The following is a 14,771-nucleotide window of genomic DNA, read 5'->3' on the forward strand; positions in this document are numbered from 1 at the left end:
TTACAGTAAACTCTTGAAGATCGCAGCCAAAGTTCCACTCCCTTTGTCTGTTGCAATGTTGGCCTTTGGACAAACGCATTTATACAAAGTACCGCACTTTGTAACCTTTTCTCTTCTTCTACATGTGCTGTGTTGTATTGTGTAACGTTCGTTATACGTAGGAAGAACAGTGCAGCCTAGAAACTTAACACTGGAGATGGGGAAAACTTCAACAAAGAAATGCCTAGATTAATATCATCGGTAGTTTACATTATGTGGGAAAGAGGACAGAACTGTGAATACTTTATGAAAAGTTTGTGGTTCTGTTCATGTTGCTTAGAAAGCTTTTCATGGTGTTTATTTCCTGACTGTGAAAATTAAGTGAATTAACTATGTGTGTGTGTAAGCACATAAATCATATTAGTGTAACATCTCAATACTCTGTTTGCCTTGTAAACACTTTGATATTTCACTATACTTCTTTGTTGGAACAGACTTTTTTACTCTCTATGCCATACAGTGCGTATGTTCTGAACTTGCATCTCTTGCAGGTCTAAATTATGCTGGCTAAAACCCAATACATTTCAAGCACACTGTGATGATCACAAAAACTACACAGCCAAGTATATTCTTAATCATTTTATGCTACATTTAAAAGCTGCCACGGTTGTGTCTAGACAAACTAGAATGTACTGCTTATATAAAACTGTTATTTCTATCAAATCATTTGTTCAATCAGTGTGAGTTGAACATTTGTGATATTATTGAAAGTCTTACACATTTTACTTTTTGTGAGAGTGAGAGAACAACAATATTCTGCGTAGCTTTCTATTCAGGAAGGATACCAGCAGATTCATAAACAATTTGCTGTAATGTTGTTTTAAAACATTGCCAGTTTTCTCTGGAATTTTGTCAATTCTGAAATTACTCCTTGGACCTTGTCCATATGTAGAAGCTAGCAAATGTTGAGGTATGGTGTGAGTTTACAGTGCAGTTGCTGTACTGCACTTTTTCCAAGTAGACAAGGCAGGGTTTTTTTTCCTATTGTAAATGGAGAATCAACCATCTCATAATAAATATCCGTACGTGAAATTAATGTGGAATAGTTACAACGCTAAATTCACGTCCTGCCATACAGTGCTAACTTCCTCATGTGGACAAACTCTTAGTGATAGTGGGAAATACTGACCATAATTATTAGCTCTGTATAAAGTATTATCTTAGTGCCTAGATGCTACAGTGACTGCCATTTATAATAAAGCCTAAAATAGCTGTGTGTAAGGAATTCTGTCGCCTGGGTATGTGTTTTGCCAACAGAAGAAATCTCAGTAGCCATAAGGTTAAAATGATGTATTGATTCTGTGTAGAGATGAGCCTGCTACTTGCTTCTGTGTTAGCTGTCTGTGCTCTGTCCAAGATACCTGTTATCTTCATATGGAAATACTAGACCAGCTCAATCATCTTATACGAATAAGAGGAAACCTGCTACCTACAGTCAATTGAGTATATTCTTGATATAGTAGTACAGGCAGCCTGATCCAGTAATTTTACCGTATCTCATTAATCTTGCCAAAAGTGCCTCAGTTAGTTCTAGCGTGTTGTTAGGGTCAACTCATATGCACGGATTGGAAAGACTTAATTCGTTCGGTGACTTTCTGAAATGAAGGACAAATATGAAGTAGGCACCTGTTTTATCTGCTTATACACAAGTCGGCAGTTCAAGCTATCAGTAAGTCATTAAAATTGCTTTAACAGAGTAAGATTATTGTAGTTAACTAAACCACTGTCACTGTTATTGGTAATATATGTGCTGGTATTCTAGTCTTAAACTTTTTTTAAAAAGGTTAGGTTATACGTAGTTTTTGTAAATTGGAAAAGTTATTTGAATAGATTATATCTTGATACTTTCTAACCAAATGTACGCTACAGTGTATGTATATGAGGTAGTTTGTGTGTCTAAATATACTTGTAGCTAAATCCACCAATTGGTTTAACCTAAAAATTGCAGTTCAGACACAGAAGAATAGAGTAGTTTTTCTGCTTTCAAATGGCTGTGAATGAAAGATGGTGGCAGAACTGCACTGGGGCTGGTAATAGGCTGTCTGTGAAATGTGCAGGATCTGATTTCTGTGGAAGATGATTTTCCTCGGCCTTCACGGTCCTTTTGGCTTACTGCTGTATTTCCCTTCTGATTTTGTTTTGCCATCTTAATGGGCTCTTTATGCACAAATCAATTTGTTGGAGCTGTTGGTGGAATAAAATAATAATCAGAATAAGGAGAGCAGTCTCTGCATATAGGAGCTTTGATAGCTTCACAAATCTGCCACAGTGTGAAACTCATTAATTGCAGCAGCATAGAGTAACACCATTTTTTTTTTTCATTTCATTATATCTTTAAAGCTGGGAATTGTGTTGATAATTGTTATCACTCTTCATGAAATGAGTTAGAGAATTTTGCATAGATTCCTACCTGATTTTCAAGTTGGAGGTACAAATAGATATAGTCCTGAGATCCCAGATGACAGAATTTATCACATCTCCTTCAGTGCTCTATTTTTTCAGAGATGATTTACTTTCACTGGGGGAAGGAAGGTTGGTCTTACTGCTGCTTTGGATTTACATGCATTCTGTGTCATTTGCTAGATGAAAACTGCTCTCGGAGATGTGTGTCTGGCTTTTACAGTGGTCATGGACTGTGTAACTTCAGCTGTTTGAGTGATTAGGTGTCTAATCCCAACTAGGTTTTCTATATAATCAGTGGAGGGGGATACCATTAGAACAAGTCCAGATAACAATTCATCCCATTCTAAGAGAGGATAAATGATCCTACTTGCCATTCTGAAAAGGACAAGATTTTATAACAGTCTAAAATTGTTTTTCAGGTAAAATACAATGATTGTTTGTTGTTACTTTTAGAGAAGATGCTTCTACTATGCTGATTTCTAGTTCTGCCACTGTTCACAAATATAATCTCAGCAGAAATGTAGGCTAATTCACTATAAAGACTTTTAATTGTGTGTATGAGGAAGTGTAAATATTACTGAAATATCCTTTATTATGAATTAGGCTGCATTTATAAAACAGCTTTTGGCAAATATATTGTAATGTTTCTTAGTACCTTAAACTAAATTAAAATTCCAGATTATTCTTCAAATTTTAGATTATCTAGACTGTGTGGGAGAAGATCAAGACACAAATTAACTTGTAATGGATTAGACCTCTGCTCTGTAAGGGAGGATTTCTATTAACATGCAGACCCAAATTCTCTCCTTTTTCGGAAGCTGAAGTATTAATTTTGCAAACCACTGTTCATCATCCATGTGGATGTTCACCACATTTAGATGGAGATTATGCCACATAATCAAGCATTTAGGTTGAGATCAAGCCACCATTTTTTTTTTTTTTCTGGCTCGTGCCTCAGGATGCATTCAAAATAAGTACTATTTGTGTGGCTCTTTTCTAGTATTTTTATAAGCTATCAGAAACAGAATAAAAAAACAGGATAAGAACCTAGAGTACCAAATATCACTAATTTTAGGGACAGCATATATGTACAGCAGAATCTTTCTTTGGCAGAGGGAGGGAGAGATTTAATGAGAAGCTTTTAGTGACATCTCCATACCCTGAATTGCTCTTGAAGTCTATAATCTTTTCTGGTTGATATGATCAAACATGTTCCTCATAGTCTTATCATGCTGCAGTCATGATAAGTCATACACCCGTAGCTAACAGTTCATGAAAGGTCTATATTTGTCTGGGAAGGAAAAACTGTTACCTCTTGACTGGAATTACCAAATGTACCTGGAAACTAACTGAATGAATGAATGAATGTTCTCTGAAGGTGGTGTTTTCAGTTTTGATTTAAAAGTTGGTTATGGTATGTCATGTTTCAGCATCCTGTTAAAAGGGGGATTGTTTTTTCAGTTTTGGTTGGGGTTGTTTGTTTTGTTTCAAAAACAATTGCAGTAACTGGACTTTAATATTTCTAATATTTAGACTTCTGCTCTGATTTTGGTTTTGAGTGAGCTGATACATGTAGCAATTAATTCAAAAATATTTATTTGCCAAGTTTTAAAACAAATAAATGATTAACACAACAAACTCCTGAACAGTGTAATACTAATAATATTGTAGAAGACAGAGAGTGCCTGTATGTCTAAGTGAATGTTTCAGCTATAACCTGATTGGGCTACCTTTAAAGTCAGTGTTTAAAAAGATAAAATAAAATGTATTAATACTTAAAAAACCCCAAAAAGCATTGTTGCATATGAAGTGTAATTTTCCATGTGTTTGCCAGTAACAAGGTTACGAACTTGTTACTTGAATTTTTTCCGAAATCTGATACATGTGCTTCTAAGCTTTGACAGGACAGAATAAAGTTGATTATGTGCCTGTGCAAACATTTGAGAAGATTTCATTTGATCAAGTTTATTTCAATACAGTGATGAGTGTGTTTAGACTTTTGTCTTATTTATACTGAGAAAAAACCAGACATTTACAGACCTTCAATACTCTTGAGTTACTGAAAATGTTTTTGGAAGTGGTTATAGTGTCTGTATAATAGTTGTGCTGCTGGTCTAAGTCACTAAACTACTAGAAAATTGTTAGCTGTAAAACAGACAATTCTTTATGCTTATATTCCATTTCATGAGGAACGTTAGTCACTTAACTTACAGCTTTGACTCTTTAAATCTCTCTTTTCTGGGACATAATCAAGCTAGCTTTCGTAAGCATTAGCACTGTACTGTAAAAGGTTTTAAAACTTTCAGCACTGTTCCTTTAGAGGAGACATGCTTTTGTCACCAAAGCTACATGCCCTGGATACCTCTGGAAACGTGTGCCAATGAATGACAATTGAAAACAGATTCATTTTTATGTTAAAGTAAAATTGTGTTTCAGTCTTTTTTTTTTAGAGCCAGAGCTTTAAGCTAGTATTCCTAATAGAATCCTTAACATCTCTAGGAGTTTATTAGAAAGCCTTTTACAAATACTGTATTTTCTGATGAATATTCTTATTTATGGAAGAAGGTATTCAAAGCTTTTAATCAGCTTGTTTATCTTAAAGCTTAAATAAAATCTATAAATTTCATCTTGTTAATAAACATTACTGCTTTTAAAAATAAATTTTAAGCATTTAAGGAGAAAATTCTAGAACTCTTAACCAAATCTGCCCAGCACCTCTGTTTTTCAGGTGTCTAAGCATGTAACTGCCTCAAATATGTGCTTATTGTCTTGTAGCATGAAAACCTGAGTCAAAGCTGTGATGTTTTGACATTAAATTTGCTTAAGATTTAGGGTCTCATTCTGCATTCTTACATGCAGATAGATTTTTCTATTCATGCAGTCATAAACAAATCTTGTAAACATGGCCTCTCCACAATTATTGTCAGGTTGTGTGGTCTGGATTCTGTAGGAATCTGTGTGATGCCAGAGCTAATTTTTGTGTCAATAGAAGTTGGGAAATGGCACACACAAACTTGTTATTTTGCAGTACATTGTTCCAGTTCCTCCTTCCATATGCAGTTATTCTTACTTTGCAGTGTCCTCCTGCTGTAGTACAATCCGTAATGTTCACAGTAATAGTAGGCACTGGGACTGACCTAGTGAAGATACATGGCAGCTGTCCTGTAGACTTGTTCTATGGAAGTTTTGCATGCTTGTTGAAATACCAGCAAAGACTTTTTTTTTTCCCTCCAACTTAAATAATTTCAGGGTATATATATTAAGTATCAAATGTGCAAGTGTGTTCACGTTTAGTTTTATAAAAAGCTAAGTGCACTATTTTGGGATCAATTCAGGCTTTAGTATTTTCCACTTATGTCACTCTTGAGTGTGAAAACAGTATTTGAGACTGCAGCACCTGACAACTGAAACATTTTACAGAAGTCTGCAAGTAGTAATGTGACACATATAATTAGAGTGCCAGACCAAAATTGAAATGTGAAATTCCTCACTGTGACTTTAAACTTGTAGCTTTCTAGAGCAAAAAAAAATTCTGTGCCTTAAACCAGTAAATGAATACACTCTAACTGTAACCTGTGGACTTCTGTAGCCTTATATTTGATTTCTGAAGTTGACCAAAATATTTGTGTGGATCATACTGAAACTTGATTTGGGGAAAATACTTCTTAAAAATTATTTTGACTCCCTTTTACTACACTTACAGAAATGAAGATTTATGACAGTTACAGTGTATTTGTGGTTTGGAATCACACCAACCAAAGTCAGAAAGCTTTAGCTGACCTTAATTTCTCAAGTCTTTCTATTGTGACAATAAGTAGAATAAGGAAGAAAAACTAGTCTCAGATCTCTGTCTCAACTTCAAAGTCTATGTGTCAAATTATTTAAAAAAAATTTGTTCTTTAGTTTCTTCAAAATAAAAAAATCCTCTAGTTTAAGCAAAATATTGTATTTAAGCCATTGAGTATCAATATCTATGCCAGTGTGAGAAGAAAACTAGATGGTGGGGTTGGTTGGTTGTGTTAAAGCTCCAAAAGTTTTGAATAACAAATTTCACTTTTTAGGAAAAAGTCATATGTAAAACCCTGAAAGGTCTTTTGGGGAAGAAAAAAAAAAAAAAAGTTTATATATTCTGTTCTTCTCAATTCATTAAAGAAAACCAGAAATAGTCAAGAACTTAAAGTCTTGTTTTGATACAGTAGAAGGATTTCTTATGTATATTTTTTTAATATGAAATGATCAGGAAAAGCTGCCACTGGCTTTCCTTATGTGTCTCTACAGGATTCTTTGTATATTTTGAACAAATCCCACAAATTCTGACACACCCCCCACATCCCCCTCGGTATTATACTATGTAACACTGAACCTGGAATAAAGATGCCATCTCAATGCTTATCATTGGACTGTGGATATTTAGATATGCACACAAAATGACTGCATGTCAGCTGATCACAGTAATTGTTTGAAGCAATACAAATCAAAGTTATTAACCTTGTTTTCTTGAGAGCTAACTTGAACCTGGCTGCCACAATGCTGCTGATGCTGTGGCACAAAGGAACCATGCAACTTTTCTGCCTTCCCTGCTACTTCCTTCTGTATGTTAGTTTCTGACTTTTAAAGCTCTTGTTCCAGTAACCTAACTTTCTCTTCTTTCCTTTGCGATGATGCTGTTTCAGTAATCCTAACCATTGTTGATTTCCTAACTACAGGAATATTCTAGTATTAAAATCATTGGGAGGGCAGAACTACCTTTAAGGACTTTATGTGATGATTAGTCTAGAAAAATTGTGTAACCTAGGCCTAGTAACTTGATTCCCTGCTTACCTTTTAATAGTTTTTCCAAACATGAAGACAGAATAATGTTGGCCAAAGTATCTGTTTTGGGTAATTGCGGGGGAGGGAAGGGGCTGTTGGTTGGTTTTAAGAGGACTTAAAGCTTTGAAGAACACATATGTAATGTTTGGAAAAAGCTATCGCTTCACAACCAACCTGTCTTACATGTCTTTAACCCTTCCTGTTTTCAGTTCTTATACAGCTAGTGTAAATCTGGTGTAGTAGGTGGAGCTAACGCTTAATAACTCTGTATTAATAACTCAATACAGGTTTCTAGAGATGTTGACAGGGTCTTATCTATAAATGTTTGAATAATGCTATAATAAATTATTGTGCTTATTAAAATGTTTATAACTGAATTCTCAAATACAGATCATGCAATGTGTGATAAGCTTTGGCAAAGTCCTTGTCTTGTGAGATGCTGAGAAAACCTTGGAGACAAGGTATCTTCAACTAGTGATGAAATTGCTGAAAGCTGAAATCTTAGAATCTTTAAAAACTGTGCTTTTAGATACTGGTACTTTTTTGTTGAGAGCACCTTGAGTGGGAGCTACTCTGGGATGTTTGTATTTTGTTTGATGGTTTCCCTGTCTGCAGTGTATATTTCATATTTTTTTGTCTTTTTTTTTACCTACGTGCGCATGACTTAAGAGTACACTGTATAGCATATGCTCTGCTAAATAAACACTTCTGTATATTTTTGTATGGTGTTCTAACATGGTTGCATTAGTACAAATGGTTGTAATTCACAAAAAGTGCCACTTACCAGTCATACTCTGTAGAGTGTTGTGAATGTTACCTGTACTTCTGTTGTACAAACACGCTAATGAGTGTCGTGATGAATGTTTGCCTTTAGTCTTTGCTCAGGTACTCATGTGGAGCAGTTTGGTGCTTTTCCTTCTAACTTGTAATACTTGGGATTCTAAGCAGAAAATAAAAACAGTGAACAAAAGCATTGTGGTTAGAGTAGTATTTTAAGTAACAGACGCTTTTTGCATATCTCACGTAGAATACAATAAAGATCATACCTGATGAAGCTTGTCTTAGTATCTTAACTCATGCACCTTAGGCTGTTTATACCTGCAAGGCTATCATGAATGGGAAATGCAATAAAATGGAAAATGTTTGGCAAATAATATAGTTTATATAGAGCATCATACGTATAAAACTCGTTCTCAGCTAAACTAATTAATTTTAAAATTGCCTTTTCTAGAATAAGATTTTTACCTTTTTGAAGTAACTTGCATGAAACAGAACGAGCAATGCAATGAGCATTTTCCGCTTCAGTGCAAATTAATTCAAACATACATGAATATTACTGTGCCGTAAGGGCTATATAATTAGTATAACCACTTTCAAAAGATTTGATTAGCTGAAGATGTGTGTCTATATACATAATGTGTCAAGAAAACCTAGTGCTTAAATTTAGCTGCATTAAAAAGGCAGCGCACCAACATCTGGCTTGGAAAGCCTTTAAGCTAGCTACTGTTCTCAAAAGGAGGATGCAATTTTGTCCAATCAGTGTAACTGTACTAACAGTATTTTAATATGAAAGTGTTCTGCTTATATTTGACTTTCACTGAAGGAAAGGGCTATAATGAAATTAACTTAAAAAAACCCAAACACATCAAAAAACCCATATTAGAATGAGCCCTAAGTTTAAATAGACTTTTAGCTCAGGAAGCAACAAGTTTGTAGGATTTTTTTTTTTTTAAGAGACCTCACAGAAAATATATGCTAATTAAATCTCTTGCATATCTGCATACTTCATCAGTCAACCAAACTGCCTAAATTCCTACAGTAATAAAACTTGTTTCAAATTTATAGATGACTTCAGTATGTTTTACTAGCTGAATGTACTGTGTATCCCCCAGTTTCTTCTTTCTAAACAAATCAAATTAATTAAAATAATGGGGGGGGGGGAAGGATGGAAGAAAACTGCCTGCTGTTCTGGCTTTTTTTTAAAAAAAAAAAAGCTAAATAAGGAGCCAAAATCTAATCCCAAACTGTAAATCAAGCCTTTTTCCCTTCCTGTCCTTTTCTCTAGAGAAACATATTTCTACTTCTGGTTGATTTAGAAGGTAAATTGTGCACAAAATTAAGCTAAAAGTATCTACCTAGAAAATCAACAAAGCAAGTTCCCTTACATGGGGGCCTGCCTTTTTACAAGCTCTTCTGTTGCTACTGCTGTTCTGGTTCTTGATGAGTCTTCTGTCTGGAAGTTGTCTATTATGAAAAGTAATTGAAGGGTTTGGATGGATTTTCTTTTTTATGCGTATGTGAAATTTTTTTTATTCCAAGTCTGTAGAATAATATACAAGCTGGATAAGTGTGGGGACTCAGAAGGAGTCCCTGCAAGAAAATGGACGTGTGAGCAATCCTGTGTATGAGCGAGGATGTGACGAGGGACTGACCCTGGAAGAATGAGGAAGAACCCAGGAAGGTAAACAGCTTCAGGGTGATGGCCTGGGCCGAGAAGAAGTTTGTACAATGTCGATGTGGCAGTTTTCATCCAATTAGAAGAGAGCTTAAGGAGCATGTGCAAAGCTACCTGTCAAATCAGAAAGAATTGTACCATGAGATTGTATCTTGTGATTCTCACCTTCATGATAAAAGGCTTGTCCACCATATTAAAGTAGGCATTGCTTAATCACTGTGTGATGATTTGCATGCGTTTAACTCCGGCACCAATCTTCTGCAGATAAGTTGACTTGTATTTTCATATGTTACTGCAGTCGTGAAGATAAAACTGCTAGGATTTTGTTAACTGTGTTGCTAATGATGTTTGGATGTTCACAACTTTGCCTGCCTGGAAGGGTGGAGTTAGGTTTTTGTTTTTCTTTCAAAATTTAAACCAAAGAAGGATGTAAAGCTTCCAGTCAGAAATAAACATCTATAATCCAGAGTAAGATAATGGTCAAAAATCTTTAGTTTTAACATGTCTATTTAGAGATATATTTTATGTGCTACTAACTGAAGTATCATCTAAATAGTGGAGAGAAGAGTATAATGCAATTATAAGCAAAAAATTTGAGCAGCTTTGAGATGAAGAATGCTATGAAATAGCCAAGGTAAATTAGCATAGTCCTTCTTGCAGTCTTTGTCGTAGTTTCTAGTCTGACAGGAGGATATTGACTGCCGATAAAATCAGGGTTGGAAAGCAACGCTTCCATTACAATGTTATGATTTTGGATCTTGAAAGAGACCTTATTTTTCACTCTCTCTCTCTTCAGTATCAAGAAAATGATCCATATCTCATCTTGCCTGAAAACCATTCAACCAGCTGTAATTATCTGTTAGGGACCATTCTGGAGATATAGCTAATTAGTTTTAATTAAAAGTAATATTTTGATACAGCTCTGCTATCTCTGCTGGGAGTTGTTTTAAACTTACTATAAGCTTACCACCAATTTTCTGCAATACGGCTTAGGGAGGAGGAATTTGCACTGCACTGTTCAATAGCAACAGGTCTTAAGAGTATTAAGGATGAAATTCTCAAGAGTCTTTATGTCATGGCTGGAAGTGGAATCATTACTGTATTTTTGAACTCCTGCTAACGTCATTGACACCCACCTACAGTCCACTAGAAATATAAGTGCAGAGATCAGTTTGTTCACAGATTACAAGGAGACTAACCAAGAAGGGGCAAGCCAGAGCCAAATTCACTGGTAAGCTTTATTTTAAAGAACGTGAAAGGGAGAATTATTTCTTTTTTTTTTTTTTTTCTTGAATCAAGTTGTGAAATGGGTCTCTAGTATCTTATACCAGGCTGTATTATTATTGCACTTATTAATATATGTAGTACACTTTCATGCGATTAAAAAAATTGAGCTATCTGGATCTCAAGCCATATTTTTGCATTCTTCTTGGAGCACATAAAGATCTGATGCTGTAACTAATCGGCCAATGAAAATGGCTGTATGTAATAACAAATGTAGATTTACAAATGTAAGTATTTTGTGTTGAATGTCACCCTAGTTCCTCTCAAAAAGAGAATCCAGTGGCTAGAAATAGCTTTGGTATGGGAAACATTTCTTCACAATAATTTGTGCTTCCTAGTACATTAGTACTAGGAAAACAAAAAAAAAGTTGCTAGCACACAGATGTAATCTGCAGTAGGCAGATTCTCCTTGCCATGGATAAATTATTTTCAGCACTCCACTGGATTGTCATGCTTGCTCTGTGCTACCAGTGACAGCCCTGTAGGACTGAAGGAGTCTGGTTCGTTGTCCTTTTACAGGTAGTCTGTTCATCTCTTCAGTATGTGGAAAGTGGTGCTCCTGGGTCTATATACAGTACTGGCTGTGAGAGGATTCGCAAAGGGTGCTCCTTTCCAACCAGAAGAAAAATGGAAACCTCTAGATAACCCTAGAAACAGAGACCTGGTAAGGAAATGCTGCAAGAAAGATAGCTTAAGTTTTGTGTGGGTTTTGTTTTCCACCGTGAGTATTTTTATCTTCTAAATTTAAAGGTAAGAGGGGGCCATTAAATGTAGTGTTAGTAACTGCACTCTTTGTATAGTCAATAACCACAACTGGATGAGCATGCTTCAGTCAAGATGTACCCCTTCACTGAAGAGACATCCTCTGTGTGCAGTAGTGCATAAAACTTCCTTCTATCTCCATCCAGCAGCTTTAGTTTTTAAAAATGTATGTTGATTATGCAACCACTTGTTTTATGAAACAGAAGAGGAATTATTACTATGTTTATCTCAAATGTGATCTGTTGATTGCATGTCGTTTCATCTTCTGGAAGTACAAATAAGTTTTCATCTGACACATTGTCGTGAATAGAGGCTAAAGATATGATAGTTAATTACAGCTAAGAAAAAAATCATTAAGAGAACATGTGCAAGATCTTATAAGGAATTTGTGAAGGAAAAAAAAAAGTGGTTTCCTGTAATTTTTCCTCGCTAATGTTTTAAGAAGCATTAAATCTACTTTTAAGCAATCTAAGGGGCCAGTTCAAATCACTTGCCCGCTGTTGCTAACTCTTAGAGAAATGTGCAACACAACTGTAGTGTTTGCTCTCAGGAAGGGTTTTGCTGTGCCTGTTTTATAAGGGATACAGTTTGAATCCTGTGTGGTTCAGTGGAGAGCGTAGATGATCAGTAACAGTTGGTGATGTGAGTCTACTCCACGTAAGATGTACAAGCCATGGACAGAGTGGACATGTCTGAATTATATTGCCTGTATTGTACCAGTTTATGATCAAAATAGAGGATTTCATCCCACATAGAAACAAATATTGCCTCTACTTTGTGTCAGTAGAAATAATAAAACTCTGTTGGGCATGCTGTATTTTCACATATGCAATACCTTCAGTTTTTCAGAACGCTCCAGGCTTATTTTTCGGGCAGGGGTCTTGATCTCAGAAAGTTCCCAGCTACTTTCACTGTGAACAATGAAGGACCAAGAAGGCCTGTCATCTTCTACTCAGATCCTATTGCTTCTGCATTTGCAGATTATGAAGAAAGGAAAAATTCTTTTCCAAATTATTTCAAAGGCTGAAACATGCTTCTGACCAAGGTAAAAGAGGATGCCTTCTCCTTTAATGTTACATGTAACCAAGTGAAAGATCTGGATTCAAGTGATTCTCTTTTCTGTCTGAAGTATAAAAACTTTTTTTTTTTTCCTGAAGAAATTAGAATTGTAGTACTTTAACTCTTGCCTGAAGTTGGTTTAAAATTGTTGAGGTAGAGATTTAGGAGGTATTTATTACTTTGGTAAAATAACACACGATGCTTGTGCAGATCAATATAGACTGTAGTTCTTTTTTTTTTTCTTCTTTTTCTCCCCTTTTTCATGCAGAGGAGAATTCTGAAAATGTACAGATAATAGAGAATGCAGGTTTTATTTAAATAATTGATATCAGTGAAATTATAAATTGAGACTAATGGTTTCCTGTGATGTGTATATTAAGAAATTTAGATATAAGATATTGCACTAACCAAGCATACATTATCTTTTACATCTTTGTCCATTCATGCTGTTATCGTTATTCCTACTGCTAAAATTGGAGGTTGATAAAAGGATTGCAAACTTATTCATATCTCTCTGTAAATATGGAATAAAATTTAAGTGGGTCAAGCTTGCATTATTAATAAATCCAGCCTCAATTTACACCAGGTACTTCTCAGCTATTTTATCTATGCATAACCATACTCTGTAACAAATAATATATCTCATTTTGAATTTGAATTCTGGCAATTCTGAGGAAAGGTAAAGAATTGTTTTCTCCCATTTTACAAAGAGTTGAAGATTTCAGTAAGATTTGAATCTAAGCATTTTGGTGATTTACTCCGTATCTTACTTTGTAATCAGTATTCATTTTAGGATTTCTAGCTCTGACCTACTCTCTGCCTGCTTAACCACATCTTTCTGTAATCAAAAGCACAGCTCCACTCTTCTTATTATCATGAATCATAATGAAGACTGCACTCAAATTTTAATGCTAAATTCTCTTTTTGCCAAGTTTTTGTGTCAGGAAAAAAAAAAAAAAGCACCACAGAACGAGTGTTGTGCATGACAAATAAAAAGCTGTTTCAGAAGGGATGCTGTAGCTCTGCTATAAGTTACTGCAGCAGTGAGAAAATGACTGGTGGAAGTAATTTGCCTTGCATAATTCAGGATGATCACGGTAGTTCTTTTCAGTGTCCAGAACTGGTTTTGGGAAGTAGAGGTCTGCTGAGCTCATTTGGGGTATTTCAGCCAGTGTTACCAATCTTGGCTTGGCTCATACCCTGGTTGCATATAAATATTCGTGTATTTGTCTCATCTTTTTTTTTTTTCTTTCTCTTTTTCAGGTATTAACTTTTGAACTTCATGTGAAGTGGTGATCTTTACAGCAAAATATTACTGCTTTGACTTTTTAACTGTTACCTGATGATTTAAAGTTTTCCTCACAGTTTTCACCCGTGGCATCTGCTGTCATGCTGTAATTAGCGCATTTGCTGTCTATTGACAAAAGTGTGATGTTTGGTTACTACAGTTTGCCTAAGCAGAATTGTGTTTGTTTAAACATGAATAAATGTGGAGTGCAACAGGGCTTTTAACTACCCCAAGTGTCTTTTGTTCGAGATTGGTAAATAAATGTTACCTTTCAATTTATTAAAACTAGATGTCACATGGTATTTTGCAGCAATTTTTCAGATACTCTTACCAGAAGCCTTCTAGCTTCTTGGTAGAGAGAAGCGCATGGGGCAATACCTGCCCCAGGGCCGCTGCCTGCTTGTGCCTCACCCCCAGGCCCTCCCACCCATTTCTGACCGTGCCCCAGTCAATAAGTCATCCGCACGATGGCTGTGTACGTATATGAAGTTAAGAAACCCTTCCCCTGGAAAAATCACACCCATTTCTGGGGAAATAAAAGAGAATCTAACACCTGCAGTGAGGCCGGGAACAGAGGCGCTTTCCTCACGCCTCCTGCTTTTCCGTCGCTGGCCCCTGCGAGGCAGCCAGCACCGTCGCAGCGCCCACGGCCGCAGCTCCCCGCAGCCC

At 35.8% G+C, this 14,771-nt stretch overlaps 2 protein-coding genes across 5 annotated transcripts in view; both read left to right on the forward strand.

The window, feature by feature from the left end:
• Positions 1 to 8,308, forward strand: part of PGAP1 (post-GPI attachment to proteins inositol deacylase 1) — a 40,134-nt gene extending 31,826 nt beyond the window's left edge. For all 3 annotated transcript variants that reach the window (XM_074829561.1, XM_074829562.1, XM_074829563.1), the window contains one exon: positions 7 to 8,308. In XM_074829561.1, the coding sequence (XP_074685662.1) occupies positions 7 to 145 (139 nt within the window). In that variant the 3' untranslated portion in view covers positions 146 to 8,308. The remainder of the gene's footprint in view (positions 1 to 6) is intronic.
• A 1,172-nt stretch (positions 8,309 to 9,480) lies between these two features.
• On the forward strand, positions 9,481 to 14,329 carry C6H2orf66 (chromosome 6 C2orf66 homolog). 2 transcript variants are annotated; one of them, XM_074829565.1, is made up of 4 exons: positions 9,481 to 9,715; positions 11,513 to 11,657; positions 12,597 to 12,800; positions 14,078 to 14,329. In XM_074829565.1, the coding sequence occupies exons 2-3, from the start codon at positions 11,535 to 11,537 to the stop codon at positions 12,780 to 12,782; spliced, it is 309 nt and encodes a 102-aa protein (XP_074685666.1). In that variant the 5' UTR covers positions 9,481 to 9,715; positions 11,513 to 11,534; the 3' UTR covers positions 12,783 to 12,800; positions 14,078 to 14,329. The 2 variants fall into 2 exon arrangements, with proteins under 2 accessions (XP_074685666.1, XP_074685667.1); XM_074829566.1 differs by lacking the exon at positions 9,481 to 9,715 and adding an exon at positions 10,929 to 10,940.
• Positions 14,330 to 14,771: the final 442 nt, after the last annotated feature.

The sequence above is a fragment of the Strix aluco genome, chromosome 6 (genome assembly GCF_031877795.1).
Source record: "Strix aluco isolate bStrAlu1 chromosome 6, bStrAlu1.hap1, whole genome shotgun sequence".
In the NCBI taxonomy this organism is placed as follows: Eukaryota; Metazoa; Chordata; class Aves; order Strigiformes; family Strigidae; genus Strix; species Strix aluco.

Bases quoted from the DNA above. Each gene is read 5' to 3' on its own strand.
- C6H2orf66 (XM_074829565.1), top strand. From the start codon at position 11,535: ATGTGGAAAGTGGTGCTCCTGGGTCTATATACAGTACTGGCTGTGAGA. The intron at 11,658-12,596 runs GTAAGGAAATGC...CAATACCTTCAG, and splicing joins ACCCTAGAAACAGAGACCTG to TTTTTCAGAACGCTCCAGGC.